The sequence below is a fragment of the Pantherophis guttatus genome, chromosome 2 (assembly GCF_059756535.1).
Source record: "Pantherophis guttatus breed Tessera chromosome 2, ASM5975653v1, whole genome shotgun sequence".
NCBI classification, from domain to species: Eukaryota; Metazoa; Chordata; class Lepidosauria; order Squamata; family Colubridae; genus Pantherophis; species Pantherophis guttatus.
Window position 1 is genome coordinate 215,890,789 of NC_142064.1, and position 27,170 is coordinate 215,917,958.

General features: G+C 36.9%; 2 protein-coding genes across 2 annotated transcripts in view; one reads left to right on the top strand and one right to left on the bottom strand.

Annotated features, from left to right (window-relative positions):
- SYN2 (synapsin II) overlaps positions 1-27,170 on the top strand; it is a 114,019-nt gene that overhangs the window by 56,674 nt on the left and 30,175 nt on the right. The window lies entirely within an intron of this gene.
- On the bottom strand, positions 3,517-26,979 carry TIMP4 (TIMP metallopeptidase inhibitor 4). Its single transcript, XM_034438215.3, has 5 exons — positions 26,808-26,979; positions 22,150-22,238; positions 17,903-18,023; positions 17,284-17,408; positions 3,517-5,525 (listed from the first exon to the last, which is right to left on the bottom strand). The coding sequence occupies exons 1-5, from the start codon at positions 26,935-26,937 to the stop codon at positions 5,361-5,363; spliced, it is 630 nt and encodes a 209-aa protein (XP_034294106.2). The 5' UTR covers positions 26,938-26,979; the 3' UTR covers positions 3,517-5,360.

Below are 27,170 nucleotides of genomic sequence, written 5' to 3' on the forward strand. Positions count from 1 at the left end.
TTAAACCACTACACAAAGCAGTTAACACTTACCTATAGCAAGATCAGAGTGTGGCTACCTACACTGGGAGTGAAGGTTGGAGACTCCTCCAGCTTTCTTGCCTACCAAGTCAACTCATACTGAAATCAGCAGTCTCATTTTGAAAGCTTTTTAACTTTCTCCATTCTTTAAAGTAGAGAAAGAGAAGCCACTAAGCTGTTCCTCAATAATTCAGTGGCAGAGATTATTTCTCTGGAGAAGAGGGGCTGGTGGCCAAAATTATTGCATAGGCACTTTTCTGGAGTATAGGAGGACTTTATGTATTTTCATTCATTAATTCATTCAGTTTGTATGACTGCCCATTTAGCATGAAACTCTGCTAAGTGTTGCATGCCAAATTAAAAATGGCATCAGAGCAATTCAACAAAGATTAAAAATACATAATATAATATAAGAGAGAAGCATGCCTCCTAGATGCCATTAGAGGACATTGTTTAATGCCCACAAATAGCCTGGTGCTGTGAGAACTGTAAATCAGCACTTGAATTCTACCCAGAAGCCCACTGGAACCAGAGCAGCTCACAAAAGTGGGGTGTTGCAGAGTCATATCAGCATTTTCATGGTGCTGCATTCTGGACCAGCTGTAGTTACAGAGTGGTCTTCAAAGGCAACCCTGCTATATGTAGAGAGTGTTGCATTAATCTAACTGGTTGGTAACCAAAGTATTAATGTTTGTGAATAGGGCCTCCCAATCTAATAAATGGGTGCAGTTGATGCAAAGACCATCCTAGCCAACAGCTGCCACCTGCTTTTCAACAAGGAACTAAGGGTCTAGAAAACTCCCAAGCTTTGTACCACTTAACACTATCCCATCCAGCTGTAGTGATAGAAAGTTCTCAGATACAGGTGGTCCTAAAACCTATAGCTACTTGCTACAATCTTTGTAAGACCCTACATCTGTTCTTCACTACCCAGAACTCTACAACCTCCAAATGCTAAGGAAAAAAAATCCCTCTTGTTTATTCCAGGTTATAGATACATAACAGTATACTGACTATATCCAAGCATGGAACCTGATTGGAAGGAGATTGTGGGAGGGAGCTCTTAGTGAACCCTACTCATAGCAACAAGAGGGCCAAGCCAACACATCCCAGACATATAGATATTTACATGCCCCAACTTTTTTCCCTTTGCAATTAAAAATTTAGGACTGTTAAGCCTGTAATTATTAAATTAAATTCTCTCCTTGAAACTGCATGGACACATCTGTATTGTGTTCTTGCCAACAATGTGAACACTAGTTTTCCATTGTTTTCTTTCAGGATATTTTTACCCATCAGAACTAATTTATAGTCCTGGGATTTCCTGGTAGTCTGCTATCAAGATTCAAACAGTCCTGGGATTCAGTCCAGTTTAGCTTTTCAAGGTCACCTAGATGGAATGGGACAACTTGGTACAGCCAACCCGACACAACCAACTTGCTACGGGACAACTTGCCATGGCCAACTCCCTGTGGGACAGTTCACTACAGGACAATTCAACAATTCAATTTAAATATTTAAAATAATTAAAAAATACTTTCACATTTCATTTTGTCCCTCCTTTTGCATTCTTTCTTTAATGATTCTATTCCACCATTTCTTCAATATTACTTAACTTTTTTCCCATGGCTAGTTGTCTTGTGGCAAATTGGCTGCACCGAGTTGTATTAGACCCCATCTCATTTGCTCACCATAATGGGTATCCTCTGACATGATTTCTTCTTTGGTCCCTTCATCCTGGCCTGCAGCTCTGCAACTATGCTAGCAGATCAAGGATTGGGAATTAGATGCTCCTGTAGCACTAGCACTAAGGCTTATATATATATTTCTGTATTGTCTTGTCCAGCCCTAATTGGATTATTATATCCTGAAAATACTACTATTAACACAACCAATAATAGGGACAATTCTGGTTCTTATCTTCTCGATGGGACAGAAAATATATCTACATTTCTTTTATGACTGCATTTTTGAGAGTAAAGTGGGAGAATCATTTCTCTGAAAACGCATAGTTTTATCCACAACAGAGTGGAGTCTTTCTTCCCCTACAAATTATCAATCTCTTCTGAAGGATTATGAGAGTAGGAATTTAAAGTTCATAGAGGATAAGTTGCAGGAAGAATTGGAGGACATGACAGAAAAGAAATGGATGCCATTTCTGATTGCAGTAGATGACTGATGACATAGAAAATGGCTATGGGAAAAGAGGAATGTTGAGATATTCAATGTAAGATCCCAGTTTTGCACATAAAAAGGTCAGGGCTTTAAATAGCAATAGCACTTAGACTTATATACCGCTTAGTGCTTTACGGCCCTCTCTAAGTGATTTACAGAGTCAGCGTATTGACCCCAACAATCTGGATCCTCATTTTACTGACCTCAGAAGGATGGAAGTCTGAGTCAGCCTTGAGCGGGTCAGGATCAAACTTCTGACAGTGAGCAGAGTCAGCCTGCAATATTGCATTCTACCAGCTGTGCCACGGCTCTTTGGTATATAAAATAATAATAATAATTACTCTGCTTGTTCTGATGTTTACTAATAAAAATATAAACATAGATTTTGAGTTTTAAAGCAGCTTTAATTTAAGTTGTGTTAGAACAAATACTAACTACCAGTTGTGTTTTTAAGACATCTCAATGAGGCTATAGTTAGTCATTTCTAGTCAACAGCAAAATAGCCTATGTCCTAAAAATCACATACACAGCCTCATCTATCCATTCTTCTCTTATGGATTGGTGGAAATAAATTAGCTGTTATTCTGTATCATTTTGAGTGGTCCATACATTGCACTAAGGTAAAATTATATTCATGTTTTAACATTTCATTATTCAAATTAGAAGTTACCAACTTCTGTATATTTGTGACAAAGAGACTTGATACAGGTGTATTCAGGCTTAAATCCTAGCCATTCAGCAATGATTTCTACTTGCAGTGGTGCGTAAATTAAAGATTACAATGGAAAAGATTATATCGAAAACAAATTGTATCATAAGATTAACATTCTTTTATGAGTACATTTTGAACATTAACAATTAGGACACAAATTGTTAACAATCTAGCCACAAATTCTGGCTAGAAACCATTACTAATGGCACATGAAATAAGACTCAGACCATGCCATTTCTTCAAGTTATTTTAAAATATATAATTTGAAAATGAGCTGGTATGTGAAATGTCTGGAAGCAGCATATATTGTCTTGTTCTGATGTTCATTAAAAATTGGTGTCTGATTGCATTGAACAACCACTTTTTAATTCAAACTTTAGCACTAATAAAGGAAATGTTTGTAGCTCAGGATTGACCCCTCAATTTTAATATAATAGTGCTGTTAGAAGGGTGGCTCTTGGTGTCTTCCCCTTTTTATTTAGGTTGCTCATTGATATTTTCTATACATATACAGAGCAACAGAAAAAATATTTTGCTATAATAACTGCATGCAGTAATGCAGACTTTGTTCTTATAGTATAAAAGAAACAAAAAGCCAGTACAAAGATAGAGAGTTTAATAAATTCCAAATTTATTTTAAGATCAATTTCACAATACATTGTCTTTTTGAAACATTCTCTTAGGTTCTAGTGGTACTTCAAATTTAATCATGTTTAGAGAAGTATTGAACTATTAATACTATTTAGATTTCTTATCTTTACAAATGAACAAATGTTTTCCCACTGATTTTGATAGTCAATATTATACCTTGTATTTTTTAATTGCTATTTTACATAGATTGCAGGTTTGTGCATCTGGTCTTTATCTATTTGCTACTGTATGCATATTTTCAATATGTAATTAGCTAGCATTAACTATATGGTATACCTTGGAGATATTCATCACAAATGAAAAGGCTTAAAAATGCCCATCCTTCCTTTAAAAAAAGTTAAAAGATTACATTTGATTTTGAAATGATCCAGATATGCTGGAGTTAATTCTTATAAACTATTTTAAATAAATATATCCCCTTTATTTCCCACTTTACATGGTAGCTTTGAAACATCTCTCTTCACTGTAAGAAATCAATTTATTCACCAAAGCTTTGAAAATTAACAAAAGAAATAAGAAAAGAAATTCAATTTACTGCTGCAGCTCTTCTCTGATGCTTATGAATTAAAGGTTTAATTGCTGATAATTCTGCTTTCAAGATCATTCCTATGCATTCAAAAAATCTTCAGCTTTTTCAAGTATTAACAAGGAACCCAATGAGGCTTGGTATGAACAGAAAATAATTGCCAATTCCTAATGTATTCATGCTGCCTCTAAACTGTCTCTAATATATATTAATCTGTCTGGAAGTTTATGAATGCAATTAATGAATCACAAAAAAAAAAACAAAAAAGCACGTTCCTGTGCTAATGTTTCGAAATTTTTCAAAATATGCTGTCTAGGAATTAACTAAATTTTCAACATTTTTGTAGTTGGGGAAAAAAGGAGAAAAAAAAAACCCTAGCCTATTCTGCACTGATGATCACTTAACCACTTTTGGCCCATGTTTTCTTCCATCACATTCCTTTATTTATTTATTTTTATCTAAGTAGCAAGACTTGGTAACCATCTCAAACTATAAAAGTACTACTATTTTTCACAAAAGTATGTATTTCTATGGTTTGTACATTATAATCATACCTTCTAATAGCTCCATGTCATAATTATTAAGTTACAGAATTGCCAGTTTTAATTTACAGTATATCCCAATTGATTGGACTGTTTGGTTATGGTTGGTGTTATAGTTAAAAGCAAATCTTTAAATGACATGACGTGATACATTGAGCCATAAAAAGTAAAATACAGAGAAATGAAATCCAGTATTTCATATGACATATACTAAACAAAAAATTTCCATCTATGATCTCTGAAGGGTAAAAATTTATCTTTATTATTTTTTTTTACAACTGCCTATTATATCTTATTTTTTAATTATTTCTCTTAGAATACTTTTTAAAACAAAATGACTATAGAAATAAGCAAAGGTAGTATTCATTCAAAGGTAGTGTTTTGGATGAAAACAGTATTATTTTAAACATTTCAAATTTTGCAATGTATTAACAGGAGTAGAAATTACAATTTTAATAAATCTCACTTTTTAAAAAAAAACATTCTTTCTTAGAAAACAGGGATGTTTCAAAATAACTGTTGAAAGCAGCTACTGCCGGGAATGTCATTTTATATTAATCTGGATGCCAGTTCTATGTATTTTGTGTTTTAATTACACTGCACAATTTGCTTTTGATTCTAAGTAAGAGACAATTATTGGAAAGGACTATTAAGCAGGCAACATTAAGCACGTAACCTCTCATGTTTCCCCAAAAATTTATATTATTTATGGTTCTCGGATACTAACTATTTCACTATGGCAGATTATTATGCCACTTGCAAACTCCATCACGGTACTTGAAACAGGCAGAATTATTTGCTTGATATCCATAGACCGTCGACTCTAGCAGCCAATCTGTCCATAGGCATTCTTGGGATGCAACAGTGCTGTAACAACCTTTTTCAATGCAGGCAGTAATCTAGGTGCAGAAAATTATATGAGTTTCCCATTTTTCTTCTCTGAAATCATATTTTATAATGTATAAACACTTATTTATCATTTATCAGTGTAAAAATTCTGACAATTTGTAAATTGTTTCCAAAACCCACATGTGCCTTGAAATGAGACAAGGATGGAACTTTGGGGAATTATAAATACACACATTCCAACATCAATGCATAATGACTTATTTCAATGTAGAAATCTATATCAGTACAAGATATTATTTCAATTACTTTTCTGAATTAGTTGAACATATAAACTATAGTTTTGTACCAACATGACTTTTGTGCATCTAAAAGACTGTTATGCATCACCTTGATATCTACAATGTGCACATTAAGTGCAGAAAACCATCTTGGAATTATGCAGCATGGATATTTTGCTGCTAGTCCTTCTTATCTTACTATTAAAAGAAGTGATATGTTGATGATACAGTTGTACAGTTGTACTCAGATAGTGAACAACAGCCTAATCAAGGAACTATCAAGAAAAAAATCACTCTCCCAGTACTGATAGAGGAAGTCACTACATTTAAACAGAGAGCAGAGGGAACCCTGAAGAGACTTCCTAGTTGGATAATAATCTGCAAAAAACCAACTAAGCTCAGAGAGCACCATGAACTCCACAAGTACAGTTGTCTAGTGAAAGATTTGTTTTTAAAAAAACAGAAATAATTTGGTAGCATAAGGCTGTGATGGCGAACCTATGGCACGCATGCCAGAAGTGGCATGCATAGCCATCTTTCTGGGCACGTGGAGCCGTTGCCTATTGCTCTTCCGGGTTCCGGGGCACCACCCAGCTGGTCTTCACATGCACGGGAGCACCAGAAACCGAAAGAGCAGCCGCTCAGTGCACATGCATGCACCAGGTAGATGATCTTCCGGTTTCCAGTGCACATATGCATGCCAGTCACCTGGTCTTCCAGTTTCTGGCGCTCCCGCATGTGTGAAGAACAAGTGGCTGGCACACGGGAACCCGGAAGAGCAAGGGGAGCAGAGCTGCCAGCCAGGATGGGCGGGCCGGGGCTTTCCTCCCACCTGAGCGAGCTTCTTGTGCGGCCCCAGTCCTCCAGCCTGCAGCACTGACGCATGGGGCAGTGGGGCAGGGTTTGCTGGCTGGGCGGGTGGCCTCCCTGCCTGCTGCTCCTGCCACTGTTAGGGGGCATCAGCGGTTCTCACACTGCCGCTTCTGGCCAGGATGCTGGAGCAACCAGAAAGAAAAGGAGGAGGAGCTGCTGTCAGGGAGGCAAGCTGCCCCAGGAGGGCCGGAGAAGAGTGCAGCATAAAAATATATGTGTTCGCCACCTTAATATATATTATTTGAATTGAATTACACTTTCAATATTACTTGAATTGAATTACACTTTTTGTAATCATTTAAGTATATCCATTGTTACAGGTTAAAGGTTTATTTATCCATTCTGCATTGATTAGGGAAGTTTCAAGAGAGATTGAATTCAAGCATACACAGTTGAGGACATACTTCATTAAATCTCAGTGCAGGTATATCTAGATCATAAAATTAAGTTGGTGATCATGGAAGACATTATGCGCAGGATCTTGAAATATGTAATAAAGACCACATGATCCAATAAATCCATTTGAAAAGCTAAGCGGTAACATTAACAGTAACTGTCAGATGTAAATGCCTTATTCTCTAATGTGTAAATAGTGTACAAACAGGGTATCAGGGGTTAACTTATTCTTCACTTCTTAATGTATTCATAATTCACCACTCCCACATATAGCTCCACCCATTGTATATATAAGGAGCTACCTACACCCTTTCCCTTGCTTCTATCTGTGAATATTCAGTGAATATAGAATGCCTAATGTAAATAAAAGAATATATAGTTAAATCTTTAACTCTTGCTAATTTTATTGAGTCTGATCCTGAAAATATTGCAACAAATTGGTAGCAGAGGATGGTTAATTGACTCAATAAAAAACTCTAAAATGTCTAAGAAAGATAGGCCCAACACCAGGGCCTACAGCAAAGAAATGGAAACGGAACAAGAAATAATCAACGAATCCACGAATGCAATTTTGAGAGAATCCGAAGAATACACCACTGAAGACGAAGAAATAATTGATGACCAGGAGGAAATCGAAATAGAAAATAACGAACTCAGGTCAGAGATATTAAAACTATTAAAAAGCCAGAAGAATGATGAAAGCCTCATCGCGAACCTCCAAGATATGCTGAAGAACAGCGGAGCAGCGAGAGAGAAAAACATCACCAATGAAAAACCTAAAGATCCAAAAATAGTGAGTGATATGACTGCGGAGAAAATCATTACAAAGAAGAAAAACGATGATCCCGCGCGAAAATTTGAATGGCGGCCATCTTGGTTTCAACCGGCCTCCAAGATGAACGAAGCAGAACCAATCAGCAAGCTCAATTCAAAATTTCTGGCGCGAAAAATGTTATCAGACAACGAAAACGAAAAAGAAGATTCAAACACCTCAGAAGAATCAGAACCAGAGAGTGAGGAAGATCCAACAAAACACCAAATAAAATCAGCGATGAAAACGCTCTTTGCTGCATTTGGACCAAAACTGAAAATTACTAAAAAGATGCCGAAAAAGCGAGCGAGCAAGCCAATGCCTCAAGACCTGCCCGCTCCCATCCTGACTACTAGAGCGCTGACGCCAGAACCCAGAGAGCCCTGCCGATACCGCCCTACGCTGCAGACCGAAGCAAGCACCAACGCTCTCAATAGAAGAGGAAGAACAGCCACCGTCGTCAGAACCCCCAAAGTCGAACCAGAGACCGACTCGTCTGAAGAAGAGCAGAGCGAGCAAGCCGCAATGAGGAGAACCTTCCACGACGACGCCGAAGAAGAAATGAGCAACGCGCATGCGCGAAACTACGCTGACGATCCGGGAAGACATGAACTGGAGAGAAGATCATGCAGACTCGTAGCGAGCATCCCCATGCCGTTTTGCAATTTTCTGCATTTACGAGACCACGGACTACCTCAGGTTGTAAGTAATGGACCCAATAATGTCGGAAATTTACCCAGTGACTTCCCAAAACTAAGGGTTGATGGCATTAATTTACAAGAATGGTATCAACAGCTCCAGGTTGTCTTTATGAAGGAAAACTTACTGTTTTTTATCACTAGTCCCCCAAAAAGACCTTGGACACTAAAAATAGATTTACACCATAGAGCTTTTTTCTTAATAATATCTAGTGTGTCTCCTGCAATGTATCACAGCATTAAGCCAAATTTGACTGTTTCAGAAATTATTCAATGCATGTTTAATTTGTTTCACAGTGACAGTGTAGCTACCACCACAAGGATATCTAAAGACTTCTTTTCATCTAGGATAAAACCAGGGGTTTCCATAAGTGAACATTTAATATCTTTGAACAAAATAAGAGCTGAACTGCATTTGAGGGGGGAGGTGATTTCAGACCAAACAATGAAAAGTGTTATTATCAACTCACTTGATCCATCATGGGACAATTTTATGTCACACTTAGACACAATCAATCTAGGATATTTATCCATAGAAAGTCTATCTAACAAATTGATAACAGAAGATAATTCTAGAAGGAATCGTTCTAACAATCACACAGAACATAAACCATATAGGAAAGTAGCTTTCCAAGAAAAATATAGTGGAACATTTAAATGTCATAATTGTGGATCCAGGGAACACAATAGAAGAGATTGCCCAAAATTCTTAAAAGAAAGATATAGATCAGAATACAGAAACAAATATGATTATAGACAGCCTTCCATAGAAAGGCATAGATATAGGAGCCCACCAAATCACAGAGAGAATAGAGGGGGCAGAAACAATTCAAAGGATAGAAAGTCTGGTTCACTGAATGGATTAAATAAACAAGACAACACTAACACACAACAAAGTGAGAACAATAATTGGCTTATTGATTCTGGAGCAACTAATCACACCACTAATAACAAAAGTATATTGTCTTCATTTGCAGAAGATAAATTTGTAATTAAGGTAGCTAACCAAGAAAAGGTTCAAGTATTAGGTAGAGGAAATGTAACCTTGCCTGGTCTAGGAAAAATAGAGGGGGTATTACTAATACCTGAAATACCTCATAACATATTAAGTGCCATAAAACTAAGCAGAGATTCTGACATTAACATTGTCTTTTCAAAAGGAAAGGCAACTTTGGAAAAGAATAAAATAAATGTAGGCACTGTGTGACTAAAGGAGGCCTACCTTATCTGATAACAAAAGAAAAATGGTTACATAACATTGATTCAAATATGGAAGATTGTATTGAAATAGATGATGAGAATGTTAGCAACAGTGACAATGATGAATGTAAAATATCTCATGATCACACAGATACACACAACGATAAGAAGCCAAAGATAGGTAAACCAATTCATGATGAGTGTGCTCACATATTGCATAGGAAGTTAGGACATGCCAGTTTTCCTGTAGTGCAAAAAATGACTGAACACGCAGAAGGTGTTAAAATAAAAAATTGTGAAAATTATCTGGAATGCTCAGTATGTAAATCTACAAACCTAAAAACTAGTCCCAGGCCAAGAAAATCTACCAGATCAACTAACAAAATTTTTGATTTAGTGCACATGGACTTAGTTGGTCCATTAACTCCATCAATCACTTATAGAAAACGTTACTTCCTGACAATAGTGGACGATTATAGCCGATATGGATTTGTTTATACATTAAAACACAAAGATGAAACATTTCAAAAATTTAAAGAATTTTACAAACGCATAGAAACACAACACAACATCAAAATAAAACAAATTATGACAGACAGAGGATGCGAATTCATGTCTAAAGAATTCTCACAATGGTTAAAAGACAAAGGAATGTTACATTACACATCTAGTCCATTTTCTGCGTTCCAAAACGGGATTGCAGAGAGAAAAAATTCCACATTACAAACCATGATTAGATGCACATTGGAAGATGCTGGCTTAAGCAAACAATTCTGGTCAGAAGCCCTACATTATTCAAATTACACACAAAATAGAACATGGTCCAGCATTGTAAATAAGACACCATATGAAGTGATGTATAATAGAAAACCAAAATTAGCACACATGCATATATTTGGAGTCACAGCAGACGTACACATACCTAAACAATTAAGAAGAAAGGGAGAAAATGTGTCCAGAAGACTCAGATTTATGGGATATGAGACTGGCACTAAAGGATACAGATTCATTGATAGTAACAACAAATTTATAGTCTCCAGAACAGCTGTGTTCCATGAACAAGCTAACTGGTCTAAATTACATCTTAATGAGATATTCCCAAATAAACATGAAGATACAAAACCTCATGAGAAAGGAACTATAGAAAAGCAAAATATCAACAAATATAAAAACAAAACCAAAACTTGGACAAATAGCCAACACAAAATAAAGACAGACACACTAACAAAAAAGGAAGCAAGATATTTGCATGATAACGATAGTAAACCCGAAAAAATCATTAGAAACACCAGAAATCAAATGCCAAATAAATACAAGGATTATATAATGCACATGGATGGTGAACCAACAACACCCAATACATACGAGGAAGTGTTAAAACTTCCTCACGAAGAAAAAGAAAAATGGGAATTAGCAATGAAGAAAGAGATGGAAAGTTTACAAAGATTAAATGTATTTACACCTGCAATTGCACCTAAAGATAAGACAATTATTGGTACCAGGTGGATATATAAAATTAAGAATTTAGAGGGAGGAAATACTCTATACAAAGCTAGATTAGTTGCACAGGGTTATGCACAGAAATATCCGGAGGACTATACTGACACGTATTCCCCCACTGTAAGAACAGAGAGTGTCAAAACAGCTCTAGTGGTAGCATCAGCACTCAATCTTGATGTATTCCAATATGACATACAGACTGCGTACCTACACGCAAAATTAGATAAAGAAATATACGTGAGAGCACCTCATAGTCAATACACAAACAGAAATGAGACTTGGTTGTTAAACAAGAGTTTATACGGGCTAAAACAATCTGGTAAACGGTGGTATGATTGTTTAGTAAAAGTACTTAAGACCATGGACTTCAACGCTACCACTGCTGATAATTGTTTCTTTGTCAAGAGGGGTGATGATTACATTGAATTTGTATTGATTTATGTGGATGACATTTTATACATAGGAAAACATAAAGAAAGAAGAGAAACTTTTGTAACTAAACTAAATGAGCATTTCTCATTGAAATCTTTAGGCAAGGTAAACAAATACCTTGGTGTCCAAATTAATAAGACAAAAAGGGGATTCAAACTTACCCAGAGAGATAAGATCATAGAACTTTTAAATAAATGCAACTTAAACAATGCCAAACCTTGTGATACCCCTATGCAAACTGACTTTCTAAGAAATTCTGATGAATCTTCTCCCGAGTTCAAGGACAATACATTCTATAGATCAATCATAGGTTCACTCCTTTACATATCTAATTGGACTAGACCAGATATCGCTTTACCACTCAATTTATTATCTAGGCATGTCAGCAAACCAACAATGTATCACTGGGAAGCTGTTAAAAGAATTTTAAGATATCTAAAAAGTACACTAGACTTTTGTTTAATGTTAGAGCCTAATGATATTAAAGAACCAAAGTTTACGTGTTATGCAGATGCAGATTGGGCTGGAGACACCTCATGCAGAAAAAGTACATCTGGTTATGTATTTCTCTTAAATGACTGTCCAGTTTACTGGTACACTGGTAAACAAGAACTAGTGGCCACTTCAACGACAGAAGCGGAATATGTTTGTTTATCCAAAGCCGCAAATAACCTTGTATGGTTTAATGATTTAATTTCAGATGTCTGGAAAAAACCTGCTCTGCCCTTTGTTATGCATGAAGACAACAAAGCAGCCATTGAAATATCTAGATCTGATGCCATTGGACAAAGGTCCAGACATATAGATATAAAATTTAAACATGTGAGACAATTATCTCAGGATGGATTTATTAAAGCAGTGCATTGCGACACTTCAGAACAATTAGCTGATATATTGACAAAGCCTTTACCTTCTAAGCAGCATAAATATTTAACCTCTAAGTTGTATGTTTTGTATTGTCCTGAATCTGAGTGTAACTGGTGTTGTATAACGAATCGGCATTTAGAGGGGGATTTGTCAGATGTAAATGCCTTATTCTCTAATGTGTAAATAGTGTACAAACAGGGTATCAGGGGTTAACTTATTCTTCACTTCTTAATGTATTCATAATTCACCACTCCCACATATAGCTCCACCCATTGTATATATAAGGAGCTACCTACACCCTTTCCCTTGCTTCTATCTGTGAATATTCAGTGAATATAGAATGCCTAATGTAAATAAAAGAATATATAGTTAAATCTTTAACTCTTGCTAATTTTATTGAGTCTGATCCTGAAAATATTGCAACAGTAACAATAAGTTCTCAACATGATAGTTATAAGGTATTAATTTTATACACTTATAACTAGTATATGCCATCATACACTAACTGCCAAAGAGCCATCAGAAAACAGCCTGACAAAAGAATCTCTAAGACCACTCCCACCCACACAGACAACCAAGACACCAGAATATGAACTGACAGCAAACAGCAGTTCTTACTAGCACTGATGATATTACCTAGTTAGAGTAATGAAATATCTGCAAGAAAACAAGCAAGCTCAGAGAGCACCAAGGACCCCTCACTTACAACTAGCGGTGTTAGATCGGGCGAGTGAGGAGCCAGGAGCCAGGTCGAAGTGAACAACAACTCTTTAATATACAGTGAGAATCCAGCAGCTTTGCAGCTCGACAGCTCTCCTTATATAGCTACTTTCCAAGTGTCTTAACCAATGGGCATTGAGATTTTTCCCACTCTAATTTCCCTCCAAAATTAGATACATAACACTCCTCCCCTCCCAGAAAGCATTTTACCAAACTATTTACATACATAATCATGCAGGTGACTAGGGCGTTCCCTGATTCTAGTTGACCTGCGCAATTCGGTCTGAGGCAGGGATTTGGGCTGGTCGGAGGGACCCTTTGTCTCTCCCAGCCCAGCCAATGGAACCTCCTGGATATTTTTATTGGCATTGCACTCTTTGGATGGGCCTGGTTTCTCGAAGAGGTGGTGCTGGACACCCAAGTCATCAGGTAAGTCTTCCGGCCACTTCGGGTTTGAGTTAGCTGTTGGTTGAATGATTGGTGAGTCAGGGACTGGTTTGTCTATTTTGCAGTCTGGCTCGTCGGGCATTGTTTGCCCAGATGTTTCCTTAACTGCTCAATATATCTGCGCCATACCCTTCCATTACTGATTTCTACAATATATGACCTGGGCCCGGTAATGTCAGTGATCTGCGCAGCCACCCAGAGGGGACCATCCGCATAATTTCTCGTGAAGACCCAGGACCCAATAGAGAAGCTTCTAGTCTTACTTTCAGCTTTCATGTATCCCGCAGGGGAGTAATTGGGATGTAGTCTATCTAGGGTGCAACGGAGTCTCTGGCCCATTAAGAGCTCTGCTGGACTTCGTCCCGTTGCCATGCACAGTGTAACATGCTAGGCTGCTAGAAAAGTTTCAATTCTGGCTTTCCAGTCTCCCGGTCTGAGTCTGGCCAATGCCTCTTTGGCCGATCTAACAAATCTTTCAGCTTGACCATTACTAGCCTGATGAAAAAGTGCTGTGAGTGCATGACGGACCCCTAACTCAGCTAGGTACCCCTCGAATTGAGTAGCCGTAAATTGAGGCCCATTATCTGACACCAGAGTATCTGGTAGCCCATGCGTGGTGAATAGTTTCTGGAGCGCTTTAATTACAGCCTCCGCAGTGGTGGAGTGCATTAGATGATCTCCACCCACTTTGAATAAGCATCCACCACAATCAGAAAAGTTAGACCATGGAATGGGCCAACAAAGTCAATATGAATGCGGGACCATGGTCCCCGGGGCCCTTTCCACTCTTTAGACTGAGACGTCTGGGGAGCGGGGTGAGATTCTTGACAGGGGTTACACTTGCCACCCATTTAGCAATGCATTCGTCCATATTAGGCCATCACACATAGTTCCTTGCCAATCCCTTCATCCTCCCAATTCCCAACTGTGAGGATGCAATGTGCACCAATATGCAATGTGGCCAATACATGCTCCTTTAGACACAGCGAAATCACCACCCGATCACCCCATAGCAAGCAACCCCCTTGCTTAGACCACTCATGCTGTTTACAGACAAACGGTTTAAATTCCCTGCCAACAGGGCCATTTGGCCATCCCCTATGCACCCAGCCAATAACAGTTTGCAACACAGAGTCTTTAGCAGAGGCCTTTGCAACTTCAGCAGAAGTGATAGGGCCAGAGTCCATAGAGTCAATAAGCAGAACAGGGATGCCTGGAGTTGGGTCCTCCAGCAAATCCAGCAGTGGGCATCTGCTGAGGGCATTGGCATGCCCAAGGCTCCGATGCAGACGATGGATGAGTTGATATGAGTATGCAGCCAGAAAAATAGCCCATCTAGTCAGATGGGGGGACATGGCTGCCGGGGTGGGGTGGTCCCCAGCCAAAAGTTCTAGTAGGGGTCGGTGATCAGTAACGAAATCCTTTTTTTTTTTAACGAAATTCAAAAATCCTTCCAAACAGATACTCATGAAACTTTTTAACTCCAGCGACAACTGCCAGGGCCTCCCTGTCCAGCTGGCTGTAATTTCTCTCAGCGCTGGACAGGGTATGGGAGAAATAGGCGATGGGGGCTTCTTGTCCATTCGCAGTCTATAACTCAAAACAGCCCCAACGCCAAAGGGGGAGGCGTCACAGACAAGGACAAGGGGAAGCAGTTCATTGTGTTGGTTAGGAGGCTGTCGGCTGAGAGAAGTCTTTTGACAGCTGCAAATGCCGCGGCTTCCACCCTACTCCAAACCCATGGAGATTTTTTCACAAATAGTTTGTGGAGTGGTTCGGCCACTGTGGCTTTGTTCTTTAAAAAGATAGAATAAAAGTTTAAAAGTCCCAGGAACGCTGCAGTTCCACCCGGGTCATTGGGGTAGGTGCGTTGCAAATAGCCCAGACCTTGTTCTCTGTGGGGTGGATACCAGTTCCATCTATCTTGTACCCTAGAAACTCAACTGTGGGTACAGCAAACTGGCATTTGTTCCTTTTAACTTGTAGCCCCATGTTCCTGAATATAGTTAACACTCCCCTCAAGCAATCCTGCAGCTGTTGTTCATCTGCTGCAGTAACTAAGACATCATCGAAATAGGGTACAACCCCCGGCAGTCCTTGCAGCAGGCATTCCATGACACTTTGAAACAGCCCAGGGAAAATGTTAATCCCAAATTGTAGTCTGGTGCACTTGAAGGCACCTCTATATGTTACTATAGTCTGTGCTTCCACGGTAGCGTCATCTACCAGCAGTTGCTGGTACACATGTGCAAAGTCGAGTTTAGTGAAAACCTTGCCGGGGTACAAAGAATGTAGCAGGTGCTGCACAATGGGGACAGGGGAGGCGCTTTGCTGGAGGGCTTTGTTTAGGGTACACTTATAGTTGGCGCAGATGCGCAGTGACCTGTCAGATTTGAGAGAGGTGACTATTGGGGTTTCCCATTTTGCATGGTCGACTGGTACTAGTATGCCCTAGATTCTGTTGTCAGCTCTTATTTGCGCAACCTGTTTACTTCGATCCCATCCTTGTCGCCAGTATTAGATTGGGCGAGGAGACAGGAGACAGGTCGAAGTGAACAACAATTCTTTAATATACAGTGAGAATCCAGAAGCTTTGCAGCTCGACAGCTCTCCTTATATAGCTACTTTCCAAGTGTCTTAACCAATGAGCATTGAGATTTTTCCCGCTCTAATTTCCCTCCAAAATTAGATACATAACAAGTGGTATGCAAAATGTCTAGAGGTTGAAAAGTTCTGACTTCAGACTATCCTATTCTATCATTAGAACTTCTTTTCCTGGTAGTTTTGTAAGTAGTACCTTCAAAAAAATGCTCTCCCAATCTTAACTTTTAGGAAAAGTAACCTTTTGCATAACTTTTGCTAGACCTCTGCAGTTAGCAAAGTTTGCAGGAACATCTTACATTGATTTTCTAATAGTAAATAACTACTAAAGGGACATATGGCACAGTTGAGAAAATTGTTCCAAAGCTCAGTGAAATAGGTATAGAAAACAGTTTTAGGTATTATGACATGGCTAGGAGGACTACCATCCCAAAACAGATTGCTGTAGTATTTGGATGTACCATTTAGACAAGGTAGGTTAAAACTTATGCTGTCAGCATCTCAGCACTGACATAGAAAAGGGAGGATGAAGCCTGAACTTTTGCCTGCTAAATCCCTTTGAAGATTCGGTCTCCTTGGAGATGAGGAGAGGGGAAACATTCCTGTGAACTGCCGAAAAAGGAATCAGGAGAGTGACTTGGAAGATAGCCAATGAGAAGCAGAGAATTGGGGATCGGAAAGGGAGGGATTGTGGAGCAAAGGTCAGTATTGACCGCGAAGAGTCAGGATCAGGTTGCTGTGCTCGAATAAAGAGAAAATTTCCTTAAAGAGTGGCAGTTTGGAAGTTCATTTATTTTGAGATAGCATTGAAACCTGACATATGCATTTTAACAAATCTGCTTTAGTCTACTTACATTCCTTACATATACATACATACGTACGTACATACGTATAATTACATTATAGGTATATTTATTACTTATATATTGCTGCACAACTGATATAGTAATAGTAGATTATATTCTAATCTAATTGTTATACTTACTTTACAGTCACAGCCCATTTCATATTTCTTACGTAGATTTATCTTTTGAGAGCGGGTAAGTTTATTCCATGGTTTAATAAAATTGCATAAATAAATAAAAACTCTTCCATCATGTGAAATTTCACCTGAAGTAAAGAAAATGTTGAAACGAGGGACTCAGACACTCTAATTGCCGAAGACATAATCCACAGGCACTAAATCAATCAAATTGTCTAGTAGAATATATAACCTGTTATAGGTCCAGAAAAGATTATGATGATTTAAATTTATATGTCACCAACACCTACAAACCTTGTCTAGTTTTCTCTCTCCCCCCCTCCTTTATTTTTAAATTATTGAGGGAAAGGGGAAATAAAATTGTTTTATTTTAATTTATTCAAGGAGGTAGGTCCACATATCTTGTAATGGGCATGAGTAATGCTCATTTGCTCTTATAGTTCACTTCTATATGCTACATACACAGAAAGAGAGAGGGGGGGAGAGGGAGGGAGGAAGAGAGGGGGAGAGAGTAATTAGTTTCTAGAAATGTTTACATTTTTAACAGAAATGTCACTGATGGCTATAAGGCTCAAATGTTGATTTTTGTCTGACTTTAACAATTGACTTTAATATACTATACCTGAAAGGAGATACTGACTGTTCTTCTTGTCACTGATGTTTAATTTTATCCCACACTTTGCCGATGTCAATTCTGTAAAAACATACTGAACATCTTTCATTTTTTCAAAACCTTTAAATATCTATTAGGAAAAAGAAAATTCTGTATAAGCATGTATAAAACAATTTAACATTATGCTTTGTAATATTAACATTTGCACTATAAAGCTTCCCAGTTTTTTATATTGTTCTTGCTATATCTTAGTACAAGAGAGCATAGGAAAAGTGGCTTGTTATTGCAGGGGGATGAGGGTTTTTGTTTTTACTCTTTGTATAGTGGATTTTTTAGTTTTTGTAAGCAACAAATATTGTGGGCACCCATGAATGAATTAGATTAACACATTAATTATAATACCACAGACAGCCAAGAAAACAGAAAATGGATAATTGAACAAGCCTCTGGAAGTTCTCAGTCAAAGTACAAATAATGAAGCTGAAGTTACCCTACTACGGACACAATATTTGAAAATCCCGTCCCCTGGATAAGGCTCTAATGCTGGGAAAGATGGAAGGAAAGACAAGAGAATGATCAGTAGAAAAGTAGATAGAGTCAGTTACAGTGTAACTGTAACTCTAAAATAACTCTGTGGTTTCTTCCCCAAACCCCCAAAACTTTAACCTTAGATTGTCTACTGTCAACCTTACCCCATTCCTAAGAGGTCTTGAAGGGGCGTGCATAAGCGCACCAGCATGCTTACCATCCCTGTCCTAATATTCCCTTTTTACAGTGGTGATAGAAAAGTCTGGCTTTTCCATTGGCTTTGCTTGTCAGAAGCTAGCTAGGAAGGTTTACCCCAGGACACTGCAACTATTGTAAAATACATTCCAAGTACCCAAATTTTGAACACATGACAATGGGAATGCTGCAAAGATCATAAGTGCGAGGATTAATCTTTTCAATGCCATTGTGTATTCGAAAGATCACTAAATTAATGGTCATAAGTCAAGGACTACTATACAAAGCTTCCTTTACAATGATTTTCCCCTTTTCCCCTGAATGGTCAGGATAGGGATAGATCTTCATGGAGAAAATCTGAGTGGTCACTAAGAGTCGAGAATGACTTGGTGGTACATAATCAAACAATAACTGGCCATGAGAGAAAACTACAAAGGGGGAAATCATTGTAAAGAAAGGGTTGTAGTGTCCTGGGGTCATATTTGCAACTTCCCTAGCTAATTTCTGACAAGCAAAGTCAATGGGAAAAACCAGACCTCCTTAATGACTTTGATTCACTTAAAGACTATGACTCACTTAGCAACCATATCACTTACTAATTGAATTTCCATTTTGAATTGTGGTAATTAGTCAAGGAATACTTGTCACCTCTAGGCAAGATGGGCATAATAAGATATAATGTTTTGAATTATAAATTTAATTATAAATTTAAAACAAATAAATAATAGTCAGTGTATTGATTTAAATTAATTTTATCATACAAAATAGTAATTCCTAACTAGGCATGGTAAATCATAATACCAAATATTTTCTCACTAGAATCTTGCTTATAGGATTATTTAGTTCTTTTAAAATACGAATATATGACTTCCATGTTAATTTCTAAAGTTAAAAACTAAAGTGGATAGAGTAGGCATGTTCCATATACATTAAAAATTGCCATCTTGTGGGTCCTTGGAAGTATACCTTTTCCATTATATCCCCTGCCCTATGGAACACCTTCCTGCTGGAGATCCAAGAGACCCCCTACCTTTCAGAGAGTACTCAAAATATGGCTCTTCTCCCAGACTCTAAGATAAGGCAAGGTGAAGCTGAGATGAGAGTTGGCCTCAATATCATTGTGGCTCCAGGTATTCCTGCTTTTTAGTTTTATCATTGTTGGTTGTATGATTCTATAACTGTTTCATTGATCGTAAGCTGCCCAGAGTTGGTTTTAATATGTTATAAACAAATATATAAATAAAATGAATTGCAAACTGTATGGAAAAAGGAAAACCATCAAACAAAAACACAGGGACAAAATCCTTTCTGGAGAGAATTAAAATCCGCACTTTGAATTGGGATCAGAAATGAAATGAAAGGGCAGGTATTTCAAAACAGATTAGTACATACAAATCCATTTTAGGTAAACTGCTGCTTTCTAGAGTACATTAGGTACCTTCGTTATATTTATTTAATTTGGAAATAACAAACCATGAATAGAGGTGGCTATGTTTCCATCTTCCAGAAGCAAACATAGACCTGGTACTGCCAAACTAGGGGGGGAGAAAGTATGAACTCCAGCTACTATCACTTAGGAATACAAATTGGATAGCCTTGTTGGGGAAAATAATCCTTTCCGGTAAGGAAACTCTATACAAGCAGGAATAACCAGTTTGGCTTTTTATTTGTTGCAAATCAGAGTTGCACTTGGAGTAAGAAAAAAAAAAAAGTCACCAAGAGTTGCAGTAAACAGTAATATAAACAGAAGGAAATGTGGAGTGTTACTCCTGTTTCTTTGGAAGGAAAAAAATTGTCATTTAAGAATATTTAATCCCATCAGGAGTAGATGGCCATTATAGTGTAAAAATTTAATATATTTGTTGATGTAATAATCTCTTAGTTCCTAGTTGAAATAACATTGACAATTATTTAATTTATTTTAACATTTCTAGACTGTTGAGAAAGATTGTGCCTTATATAACCTCATCTCTACAAAAAAAACTTACTCACTATACTATACCCAATTCCAAGAAGGAAGGCAGTCAAAAAAATTAACAGCCAATATAGTCAAGACTAGGAGAATCAACACATTTAGTAGTTACTAAATGTGAAAAAACAGGATCCTTTCTTTAGCAAAGGTGTAAAGAACAGATAGCAATAGCACGTAGACTTATATATCACTTCATTGTGCTTTACAGTGCTCTCTAAGAAGTTAGTCAGCATATTGCCCCCAACAATCTGGGCCCCCATTTTACCAGCCTTGGAAGGATGGAAAGCTAAGTCAATCCTGAGCTGGTGAGACTCAAACTACTGGCAGTTGGCAGAATTAGCTTGCAATACTGCATTGTAACTGCGCCACCACAGCTCTTTATGATGTCATGTAACCTGGTCCTACCAATATATTTTAAAGTTATTAATATATTTTAATTACCTTACAGATCGTCCTTGTAGGAAATCTGGCAATATGATATGAAATTAAAGTTGATATTGTTTTCAGACAAGAATTGTTCTTTTTTTCTCTCTTAAATTTATTGTTGGATATTACATCTCTTAAAATATGCTTTTGTTTCTCTTGTCTCTTAAGGATTCTTCATATTTCTGTAAAGCTGCAGTTTTTTCATACAACACAAAATCTGTTCATAATAAAATGGCATCTTATTTGCAAAACTAACATTTCGAATTATTCAAGTTTTGTTTCTGACACACCTATTTGTAATTAAATTTACACTGGTTGTTTTCAAATTCAAAGTTATTTATCCTGACTATGAATGAGATGCTATTTTTCTCCCATAGCTAAGTTCTTATGTAACTAAAGGTGTTGACTCAGAAATGAGTTCCAGTCCAGTTGAAAAAAAAACCTTGAGTTTTCCACTGATTAATTAACAGTCTTTCTGGATCTCTCTTGACTTGTTTTCTTTTTGCCACAGTTAAACATTTTTTTGCACATGGATAACATTTCTTTGCAGCTGCACAGGAGCATTTTGTTCCAATAATTTCTACAGGTCAGACTGTACAGGAGCATCTAATTCCCAATCCTTGATCTGCCAGCATAGTTGCAGAGCTGCAGGTCAGGGTGAAAATATAAATCATGTCAGAGGATAGCCACTATGGTGAGCAGATGAAATGCTTTCAATTTGTTAGTTTGTTTTGGGTTTTTGGAAATAGATGTATTTTTTGATGCAAAGCTAAAGAGAGTGGGGAAAGGCACTATTAACATTATTGGATAATAAGTGAGACAATTCAGCTCACTGACCAGGAAAGGCACCTTCTGATTGGCTACTAGTTGCCATTCAGATCTGCAGATGTGTATTACAAGAACACCAATACTATCTCCTTCGCTAAAATAGTGAGAAGAGCCTGTTTATTTCCTGCTTTGTTTCAGTTCTGAAAGGGAAGACTTGCATGAGCACTATCCATCTACCAGTGTCTTTACATCCTATTGAAGCATTGGTTGTACTGTCAATAGAATGGCACAGAGCAAATTTTAGTCTCCTAAATGTATGTCTTTTCCTGGCATTTTAGCCTCAAAACAGACAAAGTGTTTTAGATACCTTTATTTGTTTGATTTCATACCGGATCATTTTCAAAGAAGAAGATGAATCTTCAACCACTTTTTCACTCTTTATGTTTGCACGAATCACTGAAATAAAATAAAACATTATTGAAAAAATTGACTGAAAAAATACCTGGTTTTTTCCCCAAAAAAATCATAGTAATGTGAAAGCAATTATTTATTTTATTAAAACGATTTACGTCCTGTCTTTCAGGATACAAACCTTACCAAATTAGCTTAGGTGCTATGGTGATAAACACACACAAATCAAGAATAGTTTTCAAAAACTAAAAAGAACTTTGTTCCTTGTCACAGGACAATTGGTAGCATTGGCCCTCTGAAAGAGGGAAGGAAAAAAATTCTATTGCAGGATGCCATGATGGTCTGTGCCAGGGATTCTTCCTACCAGCTTAGGCTTTCTCAATCTTAACGTCTTTAAAATCTGGATCCCTCTGGAATGGATTGCCCACCGAGCTCAGGACAGCCCCCAACCTCCTTTCCTTCCGTCGTGAGCTGAAGACGTGGCTCTTCCGTCAACTCAACTGATCCATTTGGATGTACACTGTTATAATTTTAAACTGTTTTAATTGGGCTGTTGATTTTAATTCTATTTTACTGTGATTTGTATTGGAAATTGTCATTTTGTAAGCCGCCTTGAGTCCCTTGGGAGAAAGGCGGCATATAAATCGCAATAATAAAATAAAATAAATAATAAAAATGGATGGACTTCGACTCCCAGAATTCCCAGCATCCTGGACGGGGAATTCTGAGAATTGAAGTCCACTCATCTTAAAGTTGCCAATATTGAGAAACACAGTACCAACTATCTCAAAAGATAAGTTAAGAAAAATGATATAATATGCAGGTAGAAGGAGTCCTTGACTTACAATTGTGATCAGAATTTCTTTGTCAAAAGAAGGTTGTTAAGTGAGTCATACCTGATTTCCTTTTCTGACCTCTAAGCATTACCTGAAGTAATAACTATTTAACTTTCCTTAATGTCAGCTTTTAAAACATAAGTGTACATTCTTTCACAAATACTATTTACCTCGTTATAGTTATATTAGTTATACAGGTAGTACTCGACTTACAATGGTTCATTTATTGACCATTCAAACTTACAATAGCACTGCAAAAAGTGACAAAAAGACCGTTTTTCACACTTGCAGCATCCCCATGGTCACCTAATCAAAATTCAGAAATTTGGCAACTGGTTCATATTTATGACAGTTGCAGTATCCTGGGATCATGTGATCCCTTTTTTGCAACCTTCTGACAAGCAGAGTCAATGGGGAAATCAGATTCACAACCGTGTTACAAATTTAACAATTGTGGCAAGAAAGGTTGTAAAATGGGCCAAAACTCACTTAACATGTTTCGCTTAGCAACATAAATGTTGGGCTCAATTACGGTCGTAAGTCGAGGACTACCTGTACCACACCACACCATACCACATCACACCATACTATTCCATTCCATTAAGTTCTATTACTTATATTCTCCCTAGAGTTGGGAAATACTAGCATATATGTGCGAAGTGAACCTTTACCTTTACCTTTACTTATATTAAACATTATCCCATATCACAGGATTCTTCAGCATTCAGGCAAGCCCTTTCAACTGGAACAAATTTCTATATGCACAGATTTAGGTTGCTAATGCCTTGAGAAGTATCACCATTTAAATTACCGATGGGATGTACAGTAAGGAAGGAAGTGGGAAGTTAATCTTTCACAAGAATTATTACAACTTGAAGGTTTCTTAATTAACTCATTCACTTGCCAAGACAGGGGAATATATCATCATTTTAGTCCCATTTTAGTGCTGGTGATACAATGCTTGCCTCTACTCTGTTATCATTTCTGTGGTTTATTAGTCAGTTGATTTCCAACGTTCTTTCCGTTGTTTCTATTGCAATGATGCAAATCCTTGTTAGCTGATATGTAAATGATGCAAATCCTTTTGAAAAAAAATAAGAGCCTGTTCAAGTTGTTCCTGCCAACCTTTGTTACCTTGCCTAAGACCATTGATGGCTAGTCACATCCTAGCATTATAACACCAACAAAAACTTTGTGCAGGAAGCACCTAGCTGAGGCATTTATAATTTTGACTGATTCAATTCTTTTTTTAAAAAATGGTCAATTTTCATTTTGAAAATGTTGGCCTAAGTATGAAACAACCTCTTCTGATTGTTGCTGGAGGAGTTTTGAAGTCTTAGAACTTTCCACTTGCTGAAAAAAAACAATTGAAAAGAGAATTTTAGTTTGAAACATTTCTTTTTGAAATATTTTGAGTTTGAGATTTTGGCACAACCATAAGAGATATGCTTCACTGTAAACTGGAGAATTAAGCATATTTATTTTCAGATCGAAAGTTTTATGATAAAGGAAGAGGAATCATGAATGGATTAGGAATGATTAATGAATTAATGAATCGTGCATCAATTAAATTCTCTCTAAAAGTGGTTAGCAAGGGAAATGTGAACTTAGTGCCCTGTGAAATGCTCCATTTGCTGCTGGTGAAGTGGGGCAAATTTCCTTGGCTCCCAGTTCTTCCATTCTCTGAAGACCACTGCTTTGAAGTCATATGGAGCAAGGCTGGGGAGTTTTTCTTGTTTACTTCAGCCAACATATACATAAAAGCAACCTTATTGTATGACAATTATAGAATATCCATTTGTAAATAGCTTCAGAAGATAGTATATAATTTCTTATTCTCCAATTCTTATTCCCCATTCCTTTTTTAAAGAAGTTGGGCAGCCAATAAATTTAAATAAATAAATACCAATAAAGGAGAATATTTTGTAGCTCATGGTTGACATGTGGGATCCTTGGTGCTCAGAGAACTCAGAGTAAATAAACAAAAGTTAAATTATAGAAAATAATCACAATTCAAAGAATAAATAATCAAACACCTAGTAGAATTGATTTTTATGAATAATTAAATTCTTTTTAAATGTCAATGACTATGTAGTTTACTACAAAAAGATAAAAATATTTAGATGGGACCTGACTGTAAATATTCAAGTCTTCCTGCCAACCTGTTTCGTTCCAGAATATTTTATTCCTGTCTATTTTATTATGAATATGCTTGCATGTACCATAACATTAAAATTGCTGTAGGATGCTCTACTATGGATCTGTTTTTTAAATATTCTTCCTTAAATATTATTTATGTTCTGTAGCCTTGCTTACCTTACATTCTTGATGTCCCAACCATGTTAGCTTCAACCACTGACTTCACTATTAGTACCTGCTATATATTTTTTGTATGATTACAAATATAAAACATGTGTACTGTTTAATATGATCTGTGTATGTAGAATAGACAAATACTGATAAATTCTCACAAGTGCTCAACAGATTAAAAACTGAGAGCCCTGAATAAACAATTCTGCAGCTTAAATAATGTATTGTTAGTTTTTGTTTTTCACCTAAAGTACTATGTAGTGATTTGTAATTAAGCAGCCTAAAAACTAGTCATTTCATTTTAATCTCAAAACTATGGAGGTATGGATTTTAAAATAAAGAAATATAAATATGAACTTAAACCAGAAATTAACTTTCTATAATGATTTCATCTCAACTGATTACCATGACATGCTGTATCGATATATTTCACATTTCAGAAAAGTAATACATATAAGAATGCATAGAAACAACACATGTGAATTGTTTTATCATTAAACTAAGTTATTTTTCTCTTATATTTTATACTGCTTGTCTAGGTAATTTTCTTGATGGATTTGGGCAGGTTAGAGCTTGTCATGGTTACAAAGATTTTATCAACACAGAAAAGCAATCAGTAGGCAGAAGGTTCTGCCTCTTCCATACAAATGCTAATTTTGTGACATTTCAGAAACTAATGTTTTACATTTGCTCTTCAATTCTGAATAGAAGCTATATCTTGAATTGATAAAATGAAAAAATGTCACATATTGTGATAATTTTGGATTATCACATTATAAAATTTTAATATATTCATAATGGAAAACTTTATACAGATTATACACTTGGCAGGGGAGAGAGAGAGAGAGATTGTCGATAAATACTGTATATAGTATTTAGTATGCAGTATATAGCGACATGAATTAACAAACTCCCATACCTAAACAGAGAGAGGGAGGGAGAAAAAAGACTCATAGAAAGTCTAGCATATGTTGCAAAAATATTCAACTGTGAAGTTTAAATCAGCTGAAAGGAACTTGATAAATCCTTGATTTAAGATAGTTAAGAAGCAGATTATAACTGTAAATGTGTATTTTGTTTTACTGTTATCGTCTGTACAGCATACATATTACATGACCCCTATTCATGTTTGTTTATATATGAAATGTTAGTAATATTCAGAAACAGCTCTAGTGCCTATCATTCCACAGATTATTGAAAATAAATTTAATATAGCAAGTCCAGTAAATTATTAAAGATAAAGATGGTAAACAGAGAATTCCAAACTTAAGCACTTTTACATGCTTTTGAAATTCATTTTATCCTGGGAATCCTGTGTGGTAGTGTTTAACTTTTTTCTTTTACAGTGCTGATTCATTCTGAGATATGAACCCTAGAGCATTACAGATATGTGAGCATACAGCTAATCATGTCTCTAAACAGCTGTGCTAGTTTGTCCAGTAAAAAGCATAGATGATTTGTGACTCACCAATATTAGAACTACAGATTTGTTGCTGTGGATGAGTCGGGAAACAGCTGCAAGCTTCAGTCGGATCCTGAATACTGAGGGTTAGAAGGAGCAGTGGTGGAAATAGCAAGGGATTGAGTAGAGGAATCATGCTGCTGGAAACACACCTGGATGACTGGCCAGCTTGAAGAAAATGTTCTTTCGCTGTTCAATTTTCCCCTCCTAAATTTGCTAATGACGATCTAGTTTCCTCTTAGAGCAAGCAGCAATTTAATTTCAGCAGATTAAACTTTTTCTATTGGGCGCAGAAATGCTCAGACAGTCCATTCTGAAGATATACTTATCTTAAATAACTTTTAAGGTTCCTGACGTGAGGACTGTTTT

Excerpts from the sequence above, each read along its gene's own strand:
- TIMP4 (XM_034438215.3), bottom strand. The coding sequence starts at position 26,937 with ATGATTCCTCTACTCAATCCCTTGCTATTTCCACCACTGCTCCTTCTA. Across the intron at positions 17,409-17,902 it reads CAGTCAGTATCTCCTTTCAG|GTGAAATTTCACATGATGGA; the intron begins GTATAGTATATT and ends TCTTTACTTCAG. Across the intron at positions 5,526-17,283 it reads AAATGGGCTGTGACTGTAAA|ATTACTGCCTGCATTGAAAA; the intron begins GTAAGTATAACA and ends TTCTGCACCTAG.